The 16,808-nt window shown below is 55.4% G+C and overlaps 2 protein-coding genes across 23 annotated transcripts in view; both read right to left on the bottom strand.

Annotated features, from left to right (window-relative positions):
• Positions 1-476: 476 nt before the first annotated feature.
• Positions 477-7,749, bottom strand: TRIP6 (thyroid hormone receptor interactor 6). Of its 6 annotated transcripts, none has more exons than XM_015134495.3 (9): positions 6,222-7,749; positions 5,845-5,972; positions 5,600-5,725; positions 4,971-5,342; positions 3,475-3,568; positions 3,195-3,364; positions 2,219-2,397; positions 1,191-1,311; positions 477-759 (listed from the first exon to the last, which is right to left on the bottom strand). In XM_015134495.3, exons 1-9 carry the CDS (start codon positions 6,328-6,330, stop codon positions 628-630), a joined length of 1,431 nt encoding a protein of 476 aa, XP_014989981.1. In that variant the 5' UTR covers positions 6,331-7,749; the 3' UTR covers positions 477-627. The 6 variants fall into 6 exon arrangements, 5 of the variants coding, with proteins under 5 accessions (XP_014989981.1, XP_028701443.1, XP_077852649.1 ...); XM_028845610.2 differs by having other exon boundaries at positions 5,845-5,922; positions 6,222-7,613; XM_077996523.1 differs by having other exon boundaries at positions 5,600-5,712; positions 5,845-5,922; positions 6,222-6,663.
• Positions 6,818-16,808, bottom strand: part of SLC12A9 (solute carrier family 12 member 9) — a 35,852-nt gene continuing 25,861 nt past the window's right edge. For 16 of the 17 annotated variants that reach the window (XM_077996470.1, XM_077996461.1, XM_077996459.1 and 13 more), the window contains 9 exons: positions 15,152-15,259; positions 14,932-15,043; positions 14,035-14,192; positions 13,845-13,927; positions 12,870-12,994; positions 12,528-12,720; positions 12,197-12,371; positions 10,960-11,106; positions 6,818-8,088 (listed from right to left, as the gene is read on the bottom strand). In XM_077996470.1, coding sequence (XP_077852596.1) covers positions 7,202-8,088; positions 10,960-11,106; positions 12,197-12,371; positions 12,528-12,720; positions 12,870-12,994; positions 13,845-13,927; positions 14,035-14,192; positions 14,932-15,043; positions 15,152-15,259 — 1,988 coding nt within the window. In that variant the 3' untranslated portion in view covers positions 6,818-7,201. Of the gene's footprint in view, positions 8,089-8,269; positions 8,523-10,959; positions 11,107-12,196; positions 12,372-12,527; positions 12,721-12,869; positions 12,995-13,844; positions 13,928-14,034; positions 14,193-14,931; positions 15,044-15,151; positions 15,260-16,808 lie in introns of those variants that run through there. The other variant, XM_077996471.1, reaches the window with a different exon arrangement.

Raw genomic sequence — 16,808 nt, 5'->3', positions numbered from 1 at the left:
GTGGATCACGATGGTCAAGACCATCCTAGCTAACACAGTGAAATCCTGTCTCTACTAAAAATACAAAAAATTAGCTGGGCATGGTGGTGGGTGCCTATAGTCCCAGCTACCCGGGAGGCTGAGGCAGGAGAATGGTGTGAACCTGGGAGGCGGAGCTTCCAGTGAGCCGAGATTGTACCACTGTACTCCAGCCTGGGTGACAGAGCAAGACTCCATCTCAAAAAAATAAACAAATAATTAGCCAGGCATGGTGGCAGGCGCCTGTAAACCCCGCTATTCGAGAAGCTGAGGCAAGAGAATCACTTGAACCCGGGAGGCGGAGGTTGCAGTGAGCCAAGATGGCATCACTGCACTCCAGCCTAGGTGACAGAGCCAGACTCCGTCTCAAAAAAAAAAGAAAAAAAATGCAGGTAGTAACAACAACTGGGCTTGTAATGGGCTACTGGGAGAATCAGATAAGACAGCAGACTTGGAAGTGTTTTGTAAACTCGAGGGATTATTATTTCTTGATTGGAGAAAGAGGAGACAGCATTTGGTGATGAAGTCATACAGGTGGATGTCAGGGAGGGTGATCAATCGAAGGATGGGAACTGGAACTGAGAACCCAGCAGGTACTTCTAGGAAGACTCAGCAGTCAGTGGTGACGGTGGCTGAGAGCTCCTGGATGCGCCAGGCGCTGCAGGCCTTGCATAAGATGTGCCCATCCAGCGGGTAGCAGCCCTGACACTCGCCCTCAGAGGAGAGCAGCAGCCCACACTCCTGTTGAAAAAGAAGCAACAATTGGCCGGGTGCGGTGGCTCACACCTGTAATCCCAGCACTTTGAGAAGCCGAGGCGGGTGGATCACAAGGTCAGGAGTTCGAGACCAGCCTGGCCAATATGGTGAAACCCTGTCTCTACTAATACAAAAATCAGCCAGGCGTGGTGGCCAGCACCTGTCATCCCAGCTACTCAGGAGGCTGAGGCAGGAGACTTGCCTGAACCCGGGAGGTGGAGGTTGCAGTGAGCCAAGATCGTGTCACTGCACTCCAGCCTGGGCCACAGATCGAGACTCCATCTCAAAAAAAAAAAAAGAAAGAAAGAAAGAAGCAACAGATTTCCATCAGCCCCAGATCTCTGTGTTCCCCGTCTCGTGCTCTACCCAGCACCGCAGACACTGCCAGCCCCTTGCACGTGCTGGGGGCCCCTGACCTCACACTTGTAACAGCCAATGTGAAAACTTCGATCCAGAGCAACAATTCTCACAGTCTCCTCCTGACCTGGCTCAGGCATTATGGCCCCACCGCACACTGAGCATCTTGGGGCAAACTTCCTGCGGGGGAAGAGAACCAAGAAGGCCATCAAGCCTTGGGGTTGCAGGGCACCAACAATGGAACCCAGAGAAGGTGGGGCATAGGAGGGATTCAGGGAGGCCAGAGGTATGACCTTAGGTCTTGGGGAAGGGATGATGTCAAAGAGAATGAGAGAGGCTAGGTGCAGTGGCTCTAGCCTGTAATGCCCCCACTTTGGGAGGCCAAGGCAGGAGGATTACTTGATGCCAGGCGTTCAAGACCAGCCTAGGCAACACAGCAAGACCATGTCTTTATTAAAAAACAGAAGAAGACTGGGTGCAGTGGCTCACGCCTGCAATCCCTGCACTTTGGGTGGCCGAGGCAGGTGGATCGCTTGAGCTCAGGAGTTTGAGACCAGCTTGGCCAACATGATGAAACCCTGTCTCTACAAAAAATACAAAAAAAAAAAAAATTAGCAAGGCGTGGTAGCACACGCCTGTAATCCCAGCTACTCAGGAGGCTGAGGCAGGTGAATCACTTGAACCCAGGAGGCAGAGGTTGCAGTGAGCTGAGATCCTGCCACTGCACTCCAGCTTGGGTGACAGAGCGAGACTCCATCTCAAAAAAAAAAAAAAAAAAAGCTAACAAAAAACGAAGAAAACTAGCCAGGCATGGTGGCGTGTGCACCTGTAGTCCCAGATACTCAGGAGGCTGAGGTGGGAGGATCACTTGAGCCCAGGAGTTGGAGGCTGCAGTGAGCTATGATCATTTGCCATTGCACTCCAGCCTGGGCAACAGAGTGAAACTCTTGTCTCTAAAAAATAACAATAACAAAGAATGAAGGAGGGCCAGGGGTGGGAAACAGGGAGAGACAGTCCTGGGGCATGAAGAGATGAAAGAGACAGGAAAGGTCAGACATTGTGAGACGAGGTGGAGCCTGGGCCTGACCTGTGAAAGTCCTCAATGCAGTGGATCTGGCTCGTAGCATCCACCGTGAAGGGGATGCCGTCGAGGCCACGGTGACACACCACGCAGGTGAAGCAGCCAGGGTGGTAGGCTTTCCCCATAGCCCGCAGGATCCGGTCCAGGATGGGCTGGGAGCACGTGGCACATTTCTCCAGGGTGGCCTGTTGGGAAGGAAGGCAGGAAGGTCTGGGAGCAGGCGGGAGCCATGGCAGCACAACAGGCACCCCAGCAACCCAGCCATCTAATTTCTGCAGCCCCCTGCATGTAATTCGGTGAAAGGCAGACTTGACCAGATCTGAGTTCAGGTCCCAGCACTACACACAGCATTTAACCACTATGAGAAAAACAGGCATCAGGCTGGGTGCAGTGGCTCATGCCTGTAATGCCAGCACTTTGGGAGGACAGAGTGAGCGGACTGCTTGAGTCCAGGAGTTTAAGAACAGCCTGGCCAACATGGTAAAACCCTGTCTCTACTAAAAATACAAAAATTAGCTGGGTGTGGTGGTGGGCACCTGTAATCCCAACTACTCGGGAGGCTGAGGCATGAGAATCGCTTGAACCAGGGGAGGCTGAGGTTGCAGTGAGCAGAGATCGTGCCACTGCGCCCCAGCCTGGGCAACAGAGCGAGACTCTGTCTCAAATTAAATAAAGAAAGAAAGAAAAAGAGGAACAGGAATCAGTAGTAATACCTGCCTCACAGGGGTGTCGTGGGAATCTAACACATTCTCTTTAACTGTAAGACGCTCCACACTTGTAAGAGCTGCATCCTTCCCTCCAGCCACCAGTGTTAAGCTACTTGCTTGATACTTGCAGAATTCCTCTCTGTTTGTACATCACTTTCAGTCACCTGCCTTTTAGCACCGTTCCTCCTTTGGGCTTGGATGCTCTAGTTCCCACCTTGGATGGAAGCTCCCTGCATCCAGTCGCTGACTCCCTCCCCACAACCCCAGCCACTCACCACGTAGCAGCCCTCGCAATACGCCCTCCTCTCCACGGCATAGAAATGCTGGCCCCGAAGCTGGGCCCGGCATGTAGAACACACAAAGCAGCCCACATGAAAGACGCGATCGAGGGCCACAACCCCAGCCCCGTCCCCGACCACATCTTCTCCGCAGCCACCACACTGGCCTGAGGATAGGGAGAAACAGCATCAGTCTTCACAGACCCAGGAAGCCACTGTCGCCTCTGTCTCCCAGCCTCCCTTCCCACGCCCCACCCGCTCCACAGCCTCAGCTCACCGAAGTACTCCCCGCTGGGCGGGTGGTTCATGTCGTGCACCAGCTTCTTCGTCAGCCTGTCCAGCTCATCCTCTGGAGGCTGGCTCAGGTGCACCTGGAAGGTGGGAATCAGGGGCTCGGTCCTACTCTAGTTCCTGATGCTATAATACCAGGGTCCTCAACCCCCAGGCCATGGCCTGTTAGGAACCGGGCTGCACAGCAGGAGGTGAGCAATGGGCAAAGCTTCATCTGTATTTACAGCCACTCCCCATCACTTGCATTATCACCTCAGCTCCGCCTCCTCTCAGATCAGCAGGGCATTAGACTCTCATAAGAGTGTGAACGCTATTGTGAACTGTGCGTTCGAGGGATGTAGCTTGTGAGCTCCTTATGAGAATCTAATGCCTGATGATCTGTCACTGTCTCCCATCACCCCCAGATGGGACTGTCTAGTTGCAGGAAAACAAGTTCAGGGCTCCCACTGATCCTACATGATGATGAGTTGTATAATTGTTTCGTTATATGTTACGTTGTTATATATTACGTTGTTATATATTACATTGTAATATATAATGAAACAATTATATATATTGTATGTTCTATTATTATAACAGAAATAAAGTGCACAATGAATGTAATGTGCTTGAATCATCCCGAAACTATCCCCCTCCCATCGCCCTCCCCAGTCCATGGAAAAATTGTCTTCCCCAAAACTGGTCCCTGGTGCCAAAAAGACTGGGGACTGCTGTAATGTCCCTGAAGGTGGCCAGGCAATTCCAGCTAGAAAGCTCATCTGAGAACATCTCAGCCCAGGGGCCCGTGGGCAGTTCTTTTTTTTTTTTTTTTGAAACGGAGTTTTGCTCTTGTTGCCCAGGCTGGAGTGCAATGGTGCGATCTCGGCTCACCGCAACCTCCACCTCCCAGGTTCAAGCGATTCTCCTGCCTCAACCTCCCGAGTAGCTGGGATTACAGGCACGCCCCACCATGCCTGGCTAATTTTCTATTTTTAGTAGAGACAAGGTTTCTCCATGTTTGTCAGGCTGGTCTCAAACTCGCGACCTCAGGTGATCCACCCGCCTCAGCCTCCCAAAGTGCTGGGATTACAGGTGTGAGCCACTGTACCTGGCCCCAGTGAGCAGTTCTATCCTGCTCCCCCATACCACGGCCCCGCCCTTACCTGTTCCACATCCCAGACCTCTGACTCTGCTCCAAAACCAGCCCCTTAGCCAGGCGTGGTGGCTCACCCCATCTCTACTAAAAATACAAAAATTAGCCGAGCGTGGCGGCGCATGCCTGTAATCCCAGCTACTCGGGAGGCTGAGGCAGGAGAATCACTGGAACCCGGGAGCCAGAGGTTGCAGTGAGCCAAGATGGCACCACTGCACCCCAGCCTGGGCAAACAAGAGCAAAACTCTGTCTCAAAAAAAAAACCAGCCCCCTAAAACACCACCAGCCATCCCACCCAATCAGTGTCCCATTGCCTGTAGGACCTGAAATCCCAGGTCCCCAGGGCTTACCTGGGGCCCGTGCTCGCCTCCTCTTCCTCCTCCTGCAGGGCCAGAGACCCCAGCAGCTTCCTCTTTGGCCCCTGGCCCTGGCTCTCTCTGGCTTCTATAGCCAGGCCCCCAGACTTCACCTCGGCCTGGGAGAGGAAAGTGGGGACCCGGGAGGGGCCCAGAGGCCTGAGAGGCTCCCCGCCTGGGTGGGCCACAGCCCCTCACTGGCTGTGCCACCTTCACTTGTACGGGGAAGGCCGGACCAGCTGGGGTGCTGGCAGTAGCATAGGAGGCTGGAGTGGGGCCCCCATAGGGAGACGCTGGGAGCGGCGAGGCTGGGTTCGGCTTCAGGGAGCCCGTGCGATAGGCAGGAGGTGGCAGGGGCTCGTATGCCTAAGGAGAAACGCAGGCCAGAAGCCGTAAGCAAGGCCCCCACTCCAGGACCCACATTTGTGGAAATGACCCTGGGTGTGGGGAAGCACAGGCTTTTGCATTTGGCAAGGTCCCGTCCTCAAGTGGCTGACATGTTGGTACTTGCAGCCGTGCTTCCTCCATGCTGAGGTGCACATCACATACATCGGGGGGTCGGGCTGGGTCTGAGAGTCCAGAGAAGGGGACAGGGTGCCGATGGGGAGGAGGGGCAGAGTCACCTGTCGCTCTGGTCGCCGTGGCACATGACCCCGACCCCCATTCAGCTCTGCCAGCGTGCTGCTCAACAAGTCTATCTCGGCATCCAGGCTTCCGGGGCGAAGGCCCCCCCTGTCTGCAGGGAGCCCCTGAGGATGAAGCCAGAGCAGGGAAGAATGCAAATCACCATAGGCCTTCTCCTGTCCTGGGTCCCCCAGACTCGGTTCTAGGGACGCCGCACATCCCACCCCGCAATCCCAGTTCTCACCTGCGTGCGCTGGAGTACTCCGTGGGACCCCACCCAGGCCGGCCCCCGATCCTCCGGTCCCCCTGGGGCCTGGTAACACTGCTCAGATGGGAGGGGGCAAAAATTGACCCTGGGGTGGGGCTGGAGTGCTGGGTTGAGGGAAGAGAGATCAAAGGTGGGGTGGCGGAGGACAGGAGGGGTGTGCATTTGGGGAGCTGCCCTCTTTGCCCCTCCTTACCTCCTCCCCCAAATCTAGGGTCCCAAGAGAGCGCAGGCGGCTGTTCCCCCCGGCTTGGGGAAGGGGTAAGAGGAAGCAGGCAGGGCGGGAGGCTGGAGCTGGAGGACAGAGGTGAGCGCCACAGCCGGGTAGCTCTTCTGTCTCACAAGGGCTGCCTTACCTGCTCCATGGGCCGGTGGAGGCCCCGGGGTGCCTCGTGGGATCGCCCTCCCCTGAGGGGCTCTGGCGGGCTCCGGCTGCTTCGGGGGCAGCCAGGTGGGCCCCGACATGGCCTGGAACGGGGGTACTCCAGACAGCGGTCTTGAAGCCTCGGGCCTCTGGCCTTCAACCCCTCTTCCGTCCCGCACCTCGTTTGGGACTCCAGAAAAGAAAACTTTTTCTGTCTTTTTTTTTCCTCTTCCTCCCTAATTTTGGGGACGACCACGCCCCCGATGACGTCACCACATTCCTGGGGGAGGGTCACGTGGCCCCCTAGGCCCTAAACTGCCATTTCTCCCCGAGTCGGCCCCCTCCTGCCGAGAGGGGAGGGCTCTCCCGGGGAGCCCAAGTCACTGGGGGCTGCGGGCAGCTGGGGATGGGAGGTGCAGGCCCGGGCCAGCCTCCAAGTCCACGGATGCATCCAGGCCCCGCGCCCCAGCCCTGCACGTGGCAGCCTCACTGCGGGAGGCTGAAGGCTCCGATCTCCACCCCTCTGCAGAGCTCTCCCTTCCCACCCGCTCCCTCTCAGCTACCCACCAGCACTGCTCAGCCAGCCTGTAGTGTTTTGGTCTTTTATTCATGGTCAGCAGAGTTAGAAAAATAAAACAGAACGAAAACATCACCACCCCAGTGGGCCGGTGAGTCTGGCCAAAATGGGGAAACTGAGGTAGCCCAGAGTCACGGAGGCCTGGCCCCTAGCATCAAGGCACCAGTGAAGGGAGGCTGCGGACTCCCTCCCCTGCACGGTGGGGACAGGCGCCCAGAGTTAGTGTGCTGTAGTCCCTCTGCCAAAGGAGGTGGCATGATCCCCTTCAAACCTCCCCTGGGCTCCACGTCCCAAGGGCAGGGCCACGGGACACAGTGCTTTCCTCCTCCTCCTCCTCAGGATCGGGATGGGCCACCTGCCTGGGCCCTCTCTACCCAGCCCTGGAGGCAGGGGCATCAGAGATCAGTGCAGGTGACTGGGGTGACCCCATGAACCAGCAGCGTGGGGCCCAGGTCTCGGGTTAGAGTCTCCAGTAGCGCCAGGTATCGGGGGTAGCGGGCAGGATCGGCGGGTGGCCGAGGCAAGTACAGGAAGGTGAGGGCTGTGGTGGGGCCCTCGGTATCCCCACCCTCCGGCCTACCCGGCCCTCCTCCTGTGCCACGCCCCTGCTGGGCCCGAACCAGGGCGTTGGCGCTGCGTGCCAGGGCCTCTGCCTCCACATCTCCCCGCCCACTGTTCACAAAGTCCCCTTCCTCCTCCACCTCGGGTTCCCCAGCCCCAGCCCCCTCGCCCCACACCACCTCCTGCACCTCAGCCCGGATCCTCAGTTGGCTCAGCAGTGCCCGCAGCCGCCCCTCGGCCGCCCCAGGCGCCTCCCTAGGCCCCAGGCACAGGAAGATCCGGAGCCGGGCGCTATGCCAAGCGGGCACCATGCCCAAGATGGTTGCCATCTGCAGTAGGAAGAGGCCGCAGACGTCCACGTAGCCGGGCCCACCCCGGGGCCGCAGCAGGTTGAGGGGCCACACGTCCACGTGGTGCAGCTGAGAGGTGCCCCCAGACCCCCGGCTCAGCCGCTCAGGGGGCAAGGCCCCACTGGCCCGGGCCAGCACCACATTCTTGTTCATCTTGAGGGCATCGGCCACCGTGGCCACGTAGTCCTGGGGACTGAGAGCCCGGGGGCTCCCAGGAGCCCGGGGAGGAGGGAACAGGGTACTCAGAGCTGGGGAACTGCCCTCCCTGGTACTGTCTGCAGGCTCAGAGAAAGCCGGGTCCGTCAGGAAATGGTCCTGCGGTGGGGCGTCATCGTAGAAACCCAGGACCAATGTGTTGGGCTTCATGCCACCTGGGGGCAGAGTGGGGAAGGCAGGAACAGACAGGAGTCAGGCTCACAGGCTAAGTTTACACCACGCTCCCACACGCTGACAGCAATGAGTGTCAGCCATAGGTATGACACTCCCACTGTGTACGGGCTCTCACGGCAACATTCTGCACATTTGCATAATGACTTTTCATTTTTCCTAAACACTTTCACATGCATTTATTTTATTATCTCGGTGACTAATCTCCTCCACTTAAACAGGCAAAGTTCGCATTAGGATTCTTGCCACTAATGAGCACTCCAATTCTGCGGAGAGAGTAGGACACTGTCCACTCCCGGCTTCTAGCGGGGCATCTGTTTCATGGTAGGAGATGCGAGTTTGACTCAGTTGTGCAAACCAGACACCCTGATCAGCCAAGCTGATGACCTGAATCCCCAGGGTAATAGCGTCCCAGATTCTGCTATGGAAAGATGAGAAAATGGACCAGGCAGGGCACAGTGGCTCACACCTGTAATCCCAGCAGCTTGGAAAGCTGAGGCACATAGATCACCTGAGGTCAGGAGTTTGAGACCAGCCTGGCCAATACGGTGAAATGCTGTCTCTACTAAAAATACAAAAATTAGCCAGGCATTGTGGTGGGTGCCTATAATCTCAGCTACTCAGGAGGCTGAGACATGAGAATTGCATGAAACCGGAAGGTGGAGGTTGCAGTCAGCTGAGATCACACCACTGTACTCCAGTCTGGGCAACAGAGTGAGACTCCAGCAAGACTCCATCTCAAGAAAAAAAAAAAAAAAGAACCAGGACTACCCAGTATGTTTACTGCAGTAAACCCTAACCCTAGCAGTGTTTACTGTAAAACCCTAATCGTGGTGGTTCATTGCATGGTATCCGCTTACCAGGGGCTGTGTCCTATAGAAAGCACTTTGTATTTTAACTTATTTGAACCTTGAAGTAATGCTATGAGGTAGGTACTATTTAGTCTCCTCTTTTTACTGATAAGGAACCCAAAGCACCAAGCGATGAAGTCACTTGCCCACAGGCTCACGGCTGGTAGGTACTGGGGCAGGTAGGTCAACGCAATCCGCCTCCACCCAGCATGAGAGGCCACACTCTGAGCCACCGAGCTGGGCATGTGCCAACCACAATGCTCCAAGTCCCTGCTGACAAGCTCTTGGTTCTTAATGTTTGAACAACCCATGTGGAATCGGATAATTGCCCCCTTGAACCAGGCTGAGTTTACAGGGAGACACGGAGACGTCTTCCAAGACCCCTTCTCATGAAGCAAACATTGCTCAACCCATAAGTCAAATTTTCTATGATAGGATAATCCACCATTTAAAGGAAATACTTTTCCTTTTATTGGAATAGGTTGGTGCAAAAGTAATTGCGGTTTTTTTTTTCCCATTAAAATGGCTCCCCAGCACTTTGGGAGACAGAGGCGGACCTGAGGTCGGAAGTTTAACATCAGCCTGGGCAATGTGGTGAAACCCCATCTCTACTAAAAATATACAAAAATTAGCCAGACATGCTGGCGTGTATCTGCAGTCTCAGCTACTTGGGAGGCTGAGATGGGAGAAGCACTTGAACCCGGAAGGCAGAGGTTGCAGTGAGCCAACATCGTGCCACTGCACTCCAGCCTGGGCAACAGAGTGAGACCCTGTCCAAAAAAAAAAAAACCGCAATTGCTTTTGCACCGACCTGGTATCTTCCACAGGAAAACTTTCATGAGCATTGTGGTCTCTGCACAAAAAGTGAAGACCAGGCTCTCAGACACTCTGTGGGTCAATGATGCTTGGCGACACCCCAGCACATCTCAGCAGGTGTGAACTCCAGCTGATCTTGCAAAATAAACTAGTCATGCCCCCTCCTGAGTATTTCCCAGGGTTCTGATTTACACTGAACTGGGCAATGTCCAACACTGTTGAACTTCAGCTAGACTCTGAATAGAGAAGGAAGCATGCACTTTGGTGACAGGTACTGGTCCAGGATTAAGGGAGAAGGCAGTGACTGAGCATAGATAACCCCGGTGGCCTCAGCGCTAAAAGCTGAGAATTCACTGCTCCATCCACAAGCGTCCGCCCCACACAGCCTCTGGCATCCTTTGTGGCTTCGGGTCAGGGCGGGGCGGGGGAGACACGTTACTTCTCCTACATCCCAACCCCTTTCAAAGCCTGGCTGAATTACCATCTCTCCGCAAAACCTTTGCCGGCCATATCAGTGCATAGTGGCTGGCATGCCTTCCTCTGAACGCTGGTGGTTAAAAACCACCTGATTTGATGAGGCAGCTGGAGATTCAAATAATGCTCCATTGTCCCCAAAAATACACTCTTCAGTGCCCATGCCCCAATTTTTGGGTCAGAAAAAAAAAGAAAGAAAGGCCAGGTGCCTGTAATCCCAGCACTTTGGGAGGTCAAAGCGGGTGGGTCACCTGAGGTCAGGAGCTTAAGACCAGCCTGGGCAACATGGTGAAACCCCCATCTCTACTAAAAATACGAAAATTAGCCAGGCGTGGTAGCACACGCCTGTAATCCCAGCCAGCGACTCGGAAGGCTGAGACAGGAGAATCACTTGAACCTGGAAGGCGGAGGCTGCAGTGAGCCAAGATTGTGCCACTGCACTCCAGCCTGGGCAAGACAGAGCGAGACTCCGTCTCAAAAAAACAAAAAGGAAAAAAAAAAATAACCGCAACAGCATTGCCAGTCCCTAGCATCTCCTATTAGACTTTATCACACACTGTCTGAGGCTATTATCTTTGAGCACCGTCTTATCTGCTCTCAACTATAAGGTCCTTTTGCAGTTTGCAATCTGCGGCTGACTCTCTAGGGGCGGAGAGCGGAGATATGAAGTGGCCACAGAGGAGGGCCAAGGGCATCCAGGGAGGAGCAGCTCACCGAGGCCGGAGATTCGCAGCAGATGCTGAGCCCCCTGGCGCACGGAGGGTGAGAGAGTTAGATCCACAAAAGCCTTCACCTGGGCCCGGTCCACCAGGCTGAGCCATGCCCCATACTGCGGCTGTACAGGGTCCGAGGGGAGGGAGTCTACAGAGAAGATAAGGAAAGGAAGGTAGCCAGTGTTGGCCAAACTCAATGTCTCCTAGAGTCCAAATCACAGATGCGCCAAGGCAGGGCTATGGTTGCTTGGAGGGGTCATGGGGAAGGAAATAAAATGGGAAGAGGGGCCGGGCGTGGTGGCTCAAGCCTGTAATCCCAGCACTTTGGGAGGCCGAGACGGGCGGATCACGAGGTCAGGAGATCAAGACCATCCTGGCTAACATGGTGAAACCCCATCTCTACTAAAAAATACAAAAAAATAGCCGGGTGAGGTGGCGGGCACCTGTAGTCCCAGCTACTCGGGAGGCCGAGGCAGGAGAATGGCATAAACCTGGGAGGCGGAGGTTGCAGTGAGCTGAGATCCAGCCACTGCACTCCAGCCTGGGCGGCAGAGCGAGACTCCGTCTCAAAAATAAAAAAATAGAAAAATAAAATGGGAAGAGGGGCTGGTGTCATGGCTCATGCCTATAATCCCTGCACTTTGGGAGGCCAAAGTGGGAGGGTTGCTTGAGCCAGGAGTTCCAGACCAGCCTGGGAAACATAAAAAGACCTCATCTCTACAAATTAGCCAGGCCTAGGGGCTCACACCTGTAGTCCCAGCTACTCAGGAGGCCAAGGCAGGAGGATTGCTTGAGCCCAAGAGGTTGAGGCTGCAGTGAACTATGATGGCACCACTGCCCTCCAATCTGGGTGACAGAGCAAGACCTTGTCTCAAAAAAAACAGGGGGAGGGGGACTTGTCATAGTGTCTCATGCCTACAATCCCAGCACTTTGGGAGGCCGAGGTGGGTGGAGCATTTGAGGTCAGGAGTTCGAGACCAGCTTGGCCAACAGGGTGAAACCCCTTCTCTACTAAAAATACAAAAACTAGCTGGGCATGGTGGTGTGTGCCTGTAATCCCAGCTCAGGAGGCTAAGGCAGGAGAATCACTTGAACCTGGGAGGTGGAGGTTGCAGTGAGCCAAGATCATCCCACTGCACTCCAGCCTGGGCAACAGAACGAAGCTCCATCTCAAAAAAAAAAAAAAGGTAGGGGGAAAGAAGGATGGGAGTGAGTGAATGAGTGGGAGGGCAGCTCACCAAGGTCTCCCAGGGTGACGTGGCCCAGCACGTAGAGCCCCCCCTTCTTAAGCTGGTTGGCCAACCGCAGCAGAGGCAGGGCGCCCCGGGGATTCCCCACCAGGAGCAGCAGCTGGGGCCGCCAGAACTTCACGTGATCCTTCCGGACGTCCAGCCGGAGCAGATACTTACGCACCTGGGTACATGGGTGAGGTGATGGGGAAGTGGCAGGATCAAATACACAGCCCTGTTCAGCACCTCCTGGACGGGAACACCAACTCCAGCCAAAGAGAGAGGGGGTTATTTGACCACCTCCCGTCTCCCCACCACCCCGCCAGCTCCGCGGGGATACCTGGTGGAAAAGCAAGGCCTGGCTGACATAGCCCCAGCTGCTGGGACCTCCTCGCGCGGTGAGCAGGGCAGCCAGGAGACCCATGAGGAGCAGGGAGCCACCAGCCGCACCAGGGCTGATGAGGAACATCATGAGCAGGCAGGAGGCCACCCCCAGCAGGCAGGTGTGCCAGGAGAACAGGCTGAAGGTGGGGCTGCGGGCATGGAGGGGAGGAGAGACAGAAACTCAGGGCTGGCCGCACCCGAGGCTGCTGTCCCCAACCCCACGCCTGAGCCTGAGTCCTCCCCGTTTTCCCATTCCTTCCTTCTTCTCTCTGGGGACAAAGGCCTCTGAGTCTCTCACCGGAAGTTGGGGGCCGAGGCCCACTCCAGGCTCAGGCAGGACAGGTCCACAGCGGCATAGGCCACCAGGTAGAAGACAGTGACCACGGCAGCCAGCGTGTTCAGCTTCCCGGCCAGGAGCACCAGCTGGGCAGAGGCCAAGAGGCGTGCCATTGATCCAAAGTGCCGGTGTACCCCCAAAATGCCAGTGAACACCAGAGTGCCAGTGTACCCCCAAAGTGTCAGTGAGCCCCAGAAAGTGCCAGTGAACCCTGCAAAGCGCCAGTGCACCCCCAAAGTGTCAATGAACCCAACCCCCAAAATGCTATTAAACCCTAAAAGTGCCAGTGACCCCCGTGTCAATGAACCCCGGAAAGTGCCAGTGTACCCCCAAAGTGTCAGTGAACCCCTGGAAAGTACCAGTGAACCATGCAAAGTGCCAGCACACCCCAAAATGTCAATTAACCCCAGAAAGGGCCAGTGCACCCCAAAGTGTCGATGAACCCTGAAAAGTGCTCATGAGCCCTGCAAAGTGCCACTGTACCCCCAGTGTCAATGAACCCCAGAAAGGGCCAGTGCACCCCCACAGAGTGCCACCAAACCTCCAAAGTGTCAGTGAACCCCACAAAGTGTTGGTACATCCCACAGAGTGCCAGTGAATCCCCCAAAGTGCTGGGGCACCCCACAAAGTGCCAGTGAACCCTGAAAAATACTAATATACCCCACAAAGTGTCAGTGAACCCTGCAAAATGCCCATGTACCCCAAAAAGTGTCAGTGAACCCCCCCAGGGTGCCAATGAACCCTGCAAAGCACTGGGGCAACCTGCAAAGTGCTGGTGAACCCCGCAAAGTGCCAGTGAACGCTGCAGAGTGCCAGTGCACCGCCAAGTGCATACACATCTGCCTTTGCATTTGTCTTCCAGCCTGCATCTAACTGCGCCCCCATCCTGCCAGCTGGTGGGGTGAGGGAAAGGGCCCCTTGAAGAAGAAGGCTCACCTGCACCAGGCCCCAAGAATACAGTACAGCCGCCCAGGGGTTTCCGCCCCGGGACACAACCTTGGCCGGCGCCAAGATCACTCCTAGAAAAACAGAATCCATAGCAGACACATCAGCCGGGGCCTAACGGGGATGGACAAACAGACAAGGGAGGGCGTGCTCCGAGCCAGCAAGGAGGCAGAGAACCCACCAAAGAGGTCATCCCGGGCCAGGGCATGGAGGATGCGGGAGGCGCCGATGAGCGAGCTCATGGATGCTGAGAGCGCGGTGGCATAGATTCCAATCAACACCAGTGGGGGCCACAGGCTGATGGCACGGAAGAACCCATAGTCTTCCTGCAGCAGGGTCCTAGGAAGGAGGGAAAGTTGGACACAGATGATCATGCGTCATGGGGTAGGAAAATCTCCAGCCCTGATCTTAAGGATCAGACTCAGATATCAAATGTGCTAAAGGGATATGCCTGGTATTCATTGGGCGGCCTTGGATTTAATCACTCAGTGGTCATTCCTTTCTCTTTTTTTTAAGAGACAAGGTCTCACTCCAACCCCCAGGCTAAAGTGCAGTGCTATACTCATAGCTCACTGCAGCCTCGACCTCTTGGACTCAAGCAATCCTCCCACCTCAGCCTCCCAAGTAGCCAGGACTACAAGCATTTGCCATCACGCCTGGCTAATTTTTGTATTTGGGGGGAGGGTCTTGCTATGTTGCTCAGGCTGGTCTGGAACCCCTGGGCTCCAGCAATCCTCCTGCCTGAGCCTCCCAAAGTGCTGGGATTACAGGTGTGAGCCACCGCACCCGGCTGTCATACCTAACGGTATATGCACAAAAGGCCAAATATCTGTGGAAATGCAAACTGGGTAGAAAGTCACTAGCCACCCTCACTTGCAAGCTAAGTGCTTACAACAGCACTGGGTCCATGGCAGCTGCTGGCTACAGGTTGTCAATCGCTAGTAGCTACCCTCCCCCTATTTTCCCTCCACTCCAACAAGCTGGGTTTCTGCTCCCCAGTCCCCCAGCCTGTGCTTCCCTTGGTGACCCAGATGCACCAATCTTGTTCAACACTCCACCCCCGTCCCTCCCCAGACACCTGTCACAGGTGAAGCTGGAGAGGAAGAAAAGCAGGACATAGACGAAGAAGGTGTAGGCGACAGCGACGATCGTGCCCAGAGGGATCGCCCGGCTGGGGTCCTTCAGCTCCCCTGGAGAGGGGGGAGCAGAGGGAGCGAGGTCAGCCCTCCCACCGTCCCCCGGGGTCCCTCACGGTGGCAGCCCCAAACCCCCAGGAGGCAGCAGGCAGGGACTCTCACCTGACATGTTGGCCCCAGCCATGATGCCTGTACAGCCGTTAAAGAGGACAGCAAAGACGCTGGCAAAATTCATCATGGCTCCTGTGGTGTAGTCCTCAGCGTAGCCAGCTAGGAGGATCGTCCCAGGGAGGAGAGGGCATCAGCATCCCTCTCGGGGATCCAGGCCTCTTAGCCACCCTCTCCGCACATTCCCACAGTCCCCTTGCACTGTACTCACTAAGACACCAGCCTGCCCCTGCACTGGCCCTGGGTCAGCCAGACACATTGCCACGTCCCCCTAATGCTCTGACATTCCTCCCTCCAGACCCTAATCCATACTCTTTTATTTATTTATTTATTTATAAATTTATTTATTTATTTAGAGACAGGATCTCGCTCTGTCACCGAGGCTGGAGTGCAGTGGCTCACTGCAACCTCTCCCTCCTGAGCTACAGCGATCCTCCTGCCTCAGTCTTCCAAGTAGCTAGGACTACAGGTGTGCACCACCATGCCCATCTAACTTTTTAATTTTTATTTATTTATTTATTTATTTATTTATTTTGAGACGGAGTCTCGCTCTGTTACCCAGGCCAGAGTGCAGTGGTGTGATCTCGGCTCACTGCAACCTCTGCCTCCCTGGTTCAAGCGATTCTCCTGCCTTAGCCTCTCAGGTAGCTGAGGTTACAGGTGCCCGCCACCACGCCTGGCTAATTTTTGTAACTTTAGTAGAGATGGGGTTTCACCATGTTGGCCAGGCTGATCTCGAACTCCTGGCCTCAGGTGATCCACCCAGCTCAACCTCCCAATGTTCTGGGATTACAGGCGTGAGCCACCGCACACAGCCTATTTTTTTTTTTTTTTTTTTTGAGACGGAATCTCATTCTGAAGCCAAGGCTGGAGTGCAGGGGTGGCGATCTTAGCTCACTGCAGCCTCTGCCTCCCGGGTTCAAGCGATTCTCATGCCTTAGCCTCCTGAGTAGCTGGGACTACAGGAGTGCACCACTGCTCCTGGCTAATTTTTGTATTTTTATTTTATGGTTTTTGGTTTGTTTTTTTTTTTTTTTTGGAGATGGAACCTCGCTCTGTCACCCAGGCTGGAGTGCAATGGCGCAATCTCGGTTCACTGCAACCTCCACCTCCCAGGTTCAAGCAATTCTCCCTCAGCTTCCTGAGTATCTGGGACTACAGGTGCAAGCCAGCGTGCCCAGCTAATTTTTGTATTTTTAGTAGAGACGGGGAGAGGGTCTCACCATGTTGGTCAGACTGGTCTCAAACTCCTGACCTCAGGTGATCTTCCTGCCTCAGCCTCCCAGAATGCTGGGATTACAGATGTGAGTCCCCACACCCAGTCTCCAGCTCTTCCCTGAGATGCTTTCCCTCTCTGTTCCCGGCTCCTGACTGAATCCCCCACCCATCTATCTCAGGCTACCTCCAGCTCCCTGGCTCCTGCCCTCCCCAGCCCATAGTCAGGCCTCCCTCTCTCCACTCCTGGGAGATCCTGATCTGTTAAAGTCATGCTGGGCCTTACTGTGCTATTTAACTGATTCCTAAATGCACGTCTCTCCTCAGCTAGAACACAAGTTCCTCTAAAGCAGGGACTGTTTTGTGGGCTTCCTCCTGCCCCGCTGGCCAAACACATGCTAGACAGGCCTGAATTAAACTGCACTGCTCTGCAGTC

Source organism: Macaca mulatta, chromosome 3, assembly GCF_049350105.2.
Source record: "Macaca mulatta isolate MMU2019108-1 chromosome 3, T2T-MMU8v2.0, whole genome shotgun sequence".
Classification (NCBI taxonomy): domain Eukaryota; kingdom Metazoa; phylum Chordata; class Mammalia; order Primates; family Cercopithecidae; genus Macaca; species Macaca mulatta.
This window is presented reverse-complemented; position numbering and strand designations above follow the sequence as displayed.

Excerpts from the sequence above, each read along its gene's own strand:
- TRIP6 (XM_015134495.3), bottom strand. The coding sequence starts at position 6,330 with ATGTCGGGGCCCACCTGGCTGCCCCCGAAGCAGCCGGAGCCCGCCAGA. Across the intron at positions 5,973-6,221 it reads TCCACCGGCCCATGGAGCAG|CACTCCAGCCCCACCCCAGG; the intron begins GTAAGGCAGCCC and ends CCCTCAACCCAG. Across the intron at positions 3,365-3,474 it reads GCCCAGCGGGGAGTACTTCG|GCCAGTGTGGTGGCTGCGGA; the intron begins GTGAGCTGAGGC and ends CCCTATCCTCAG.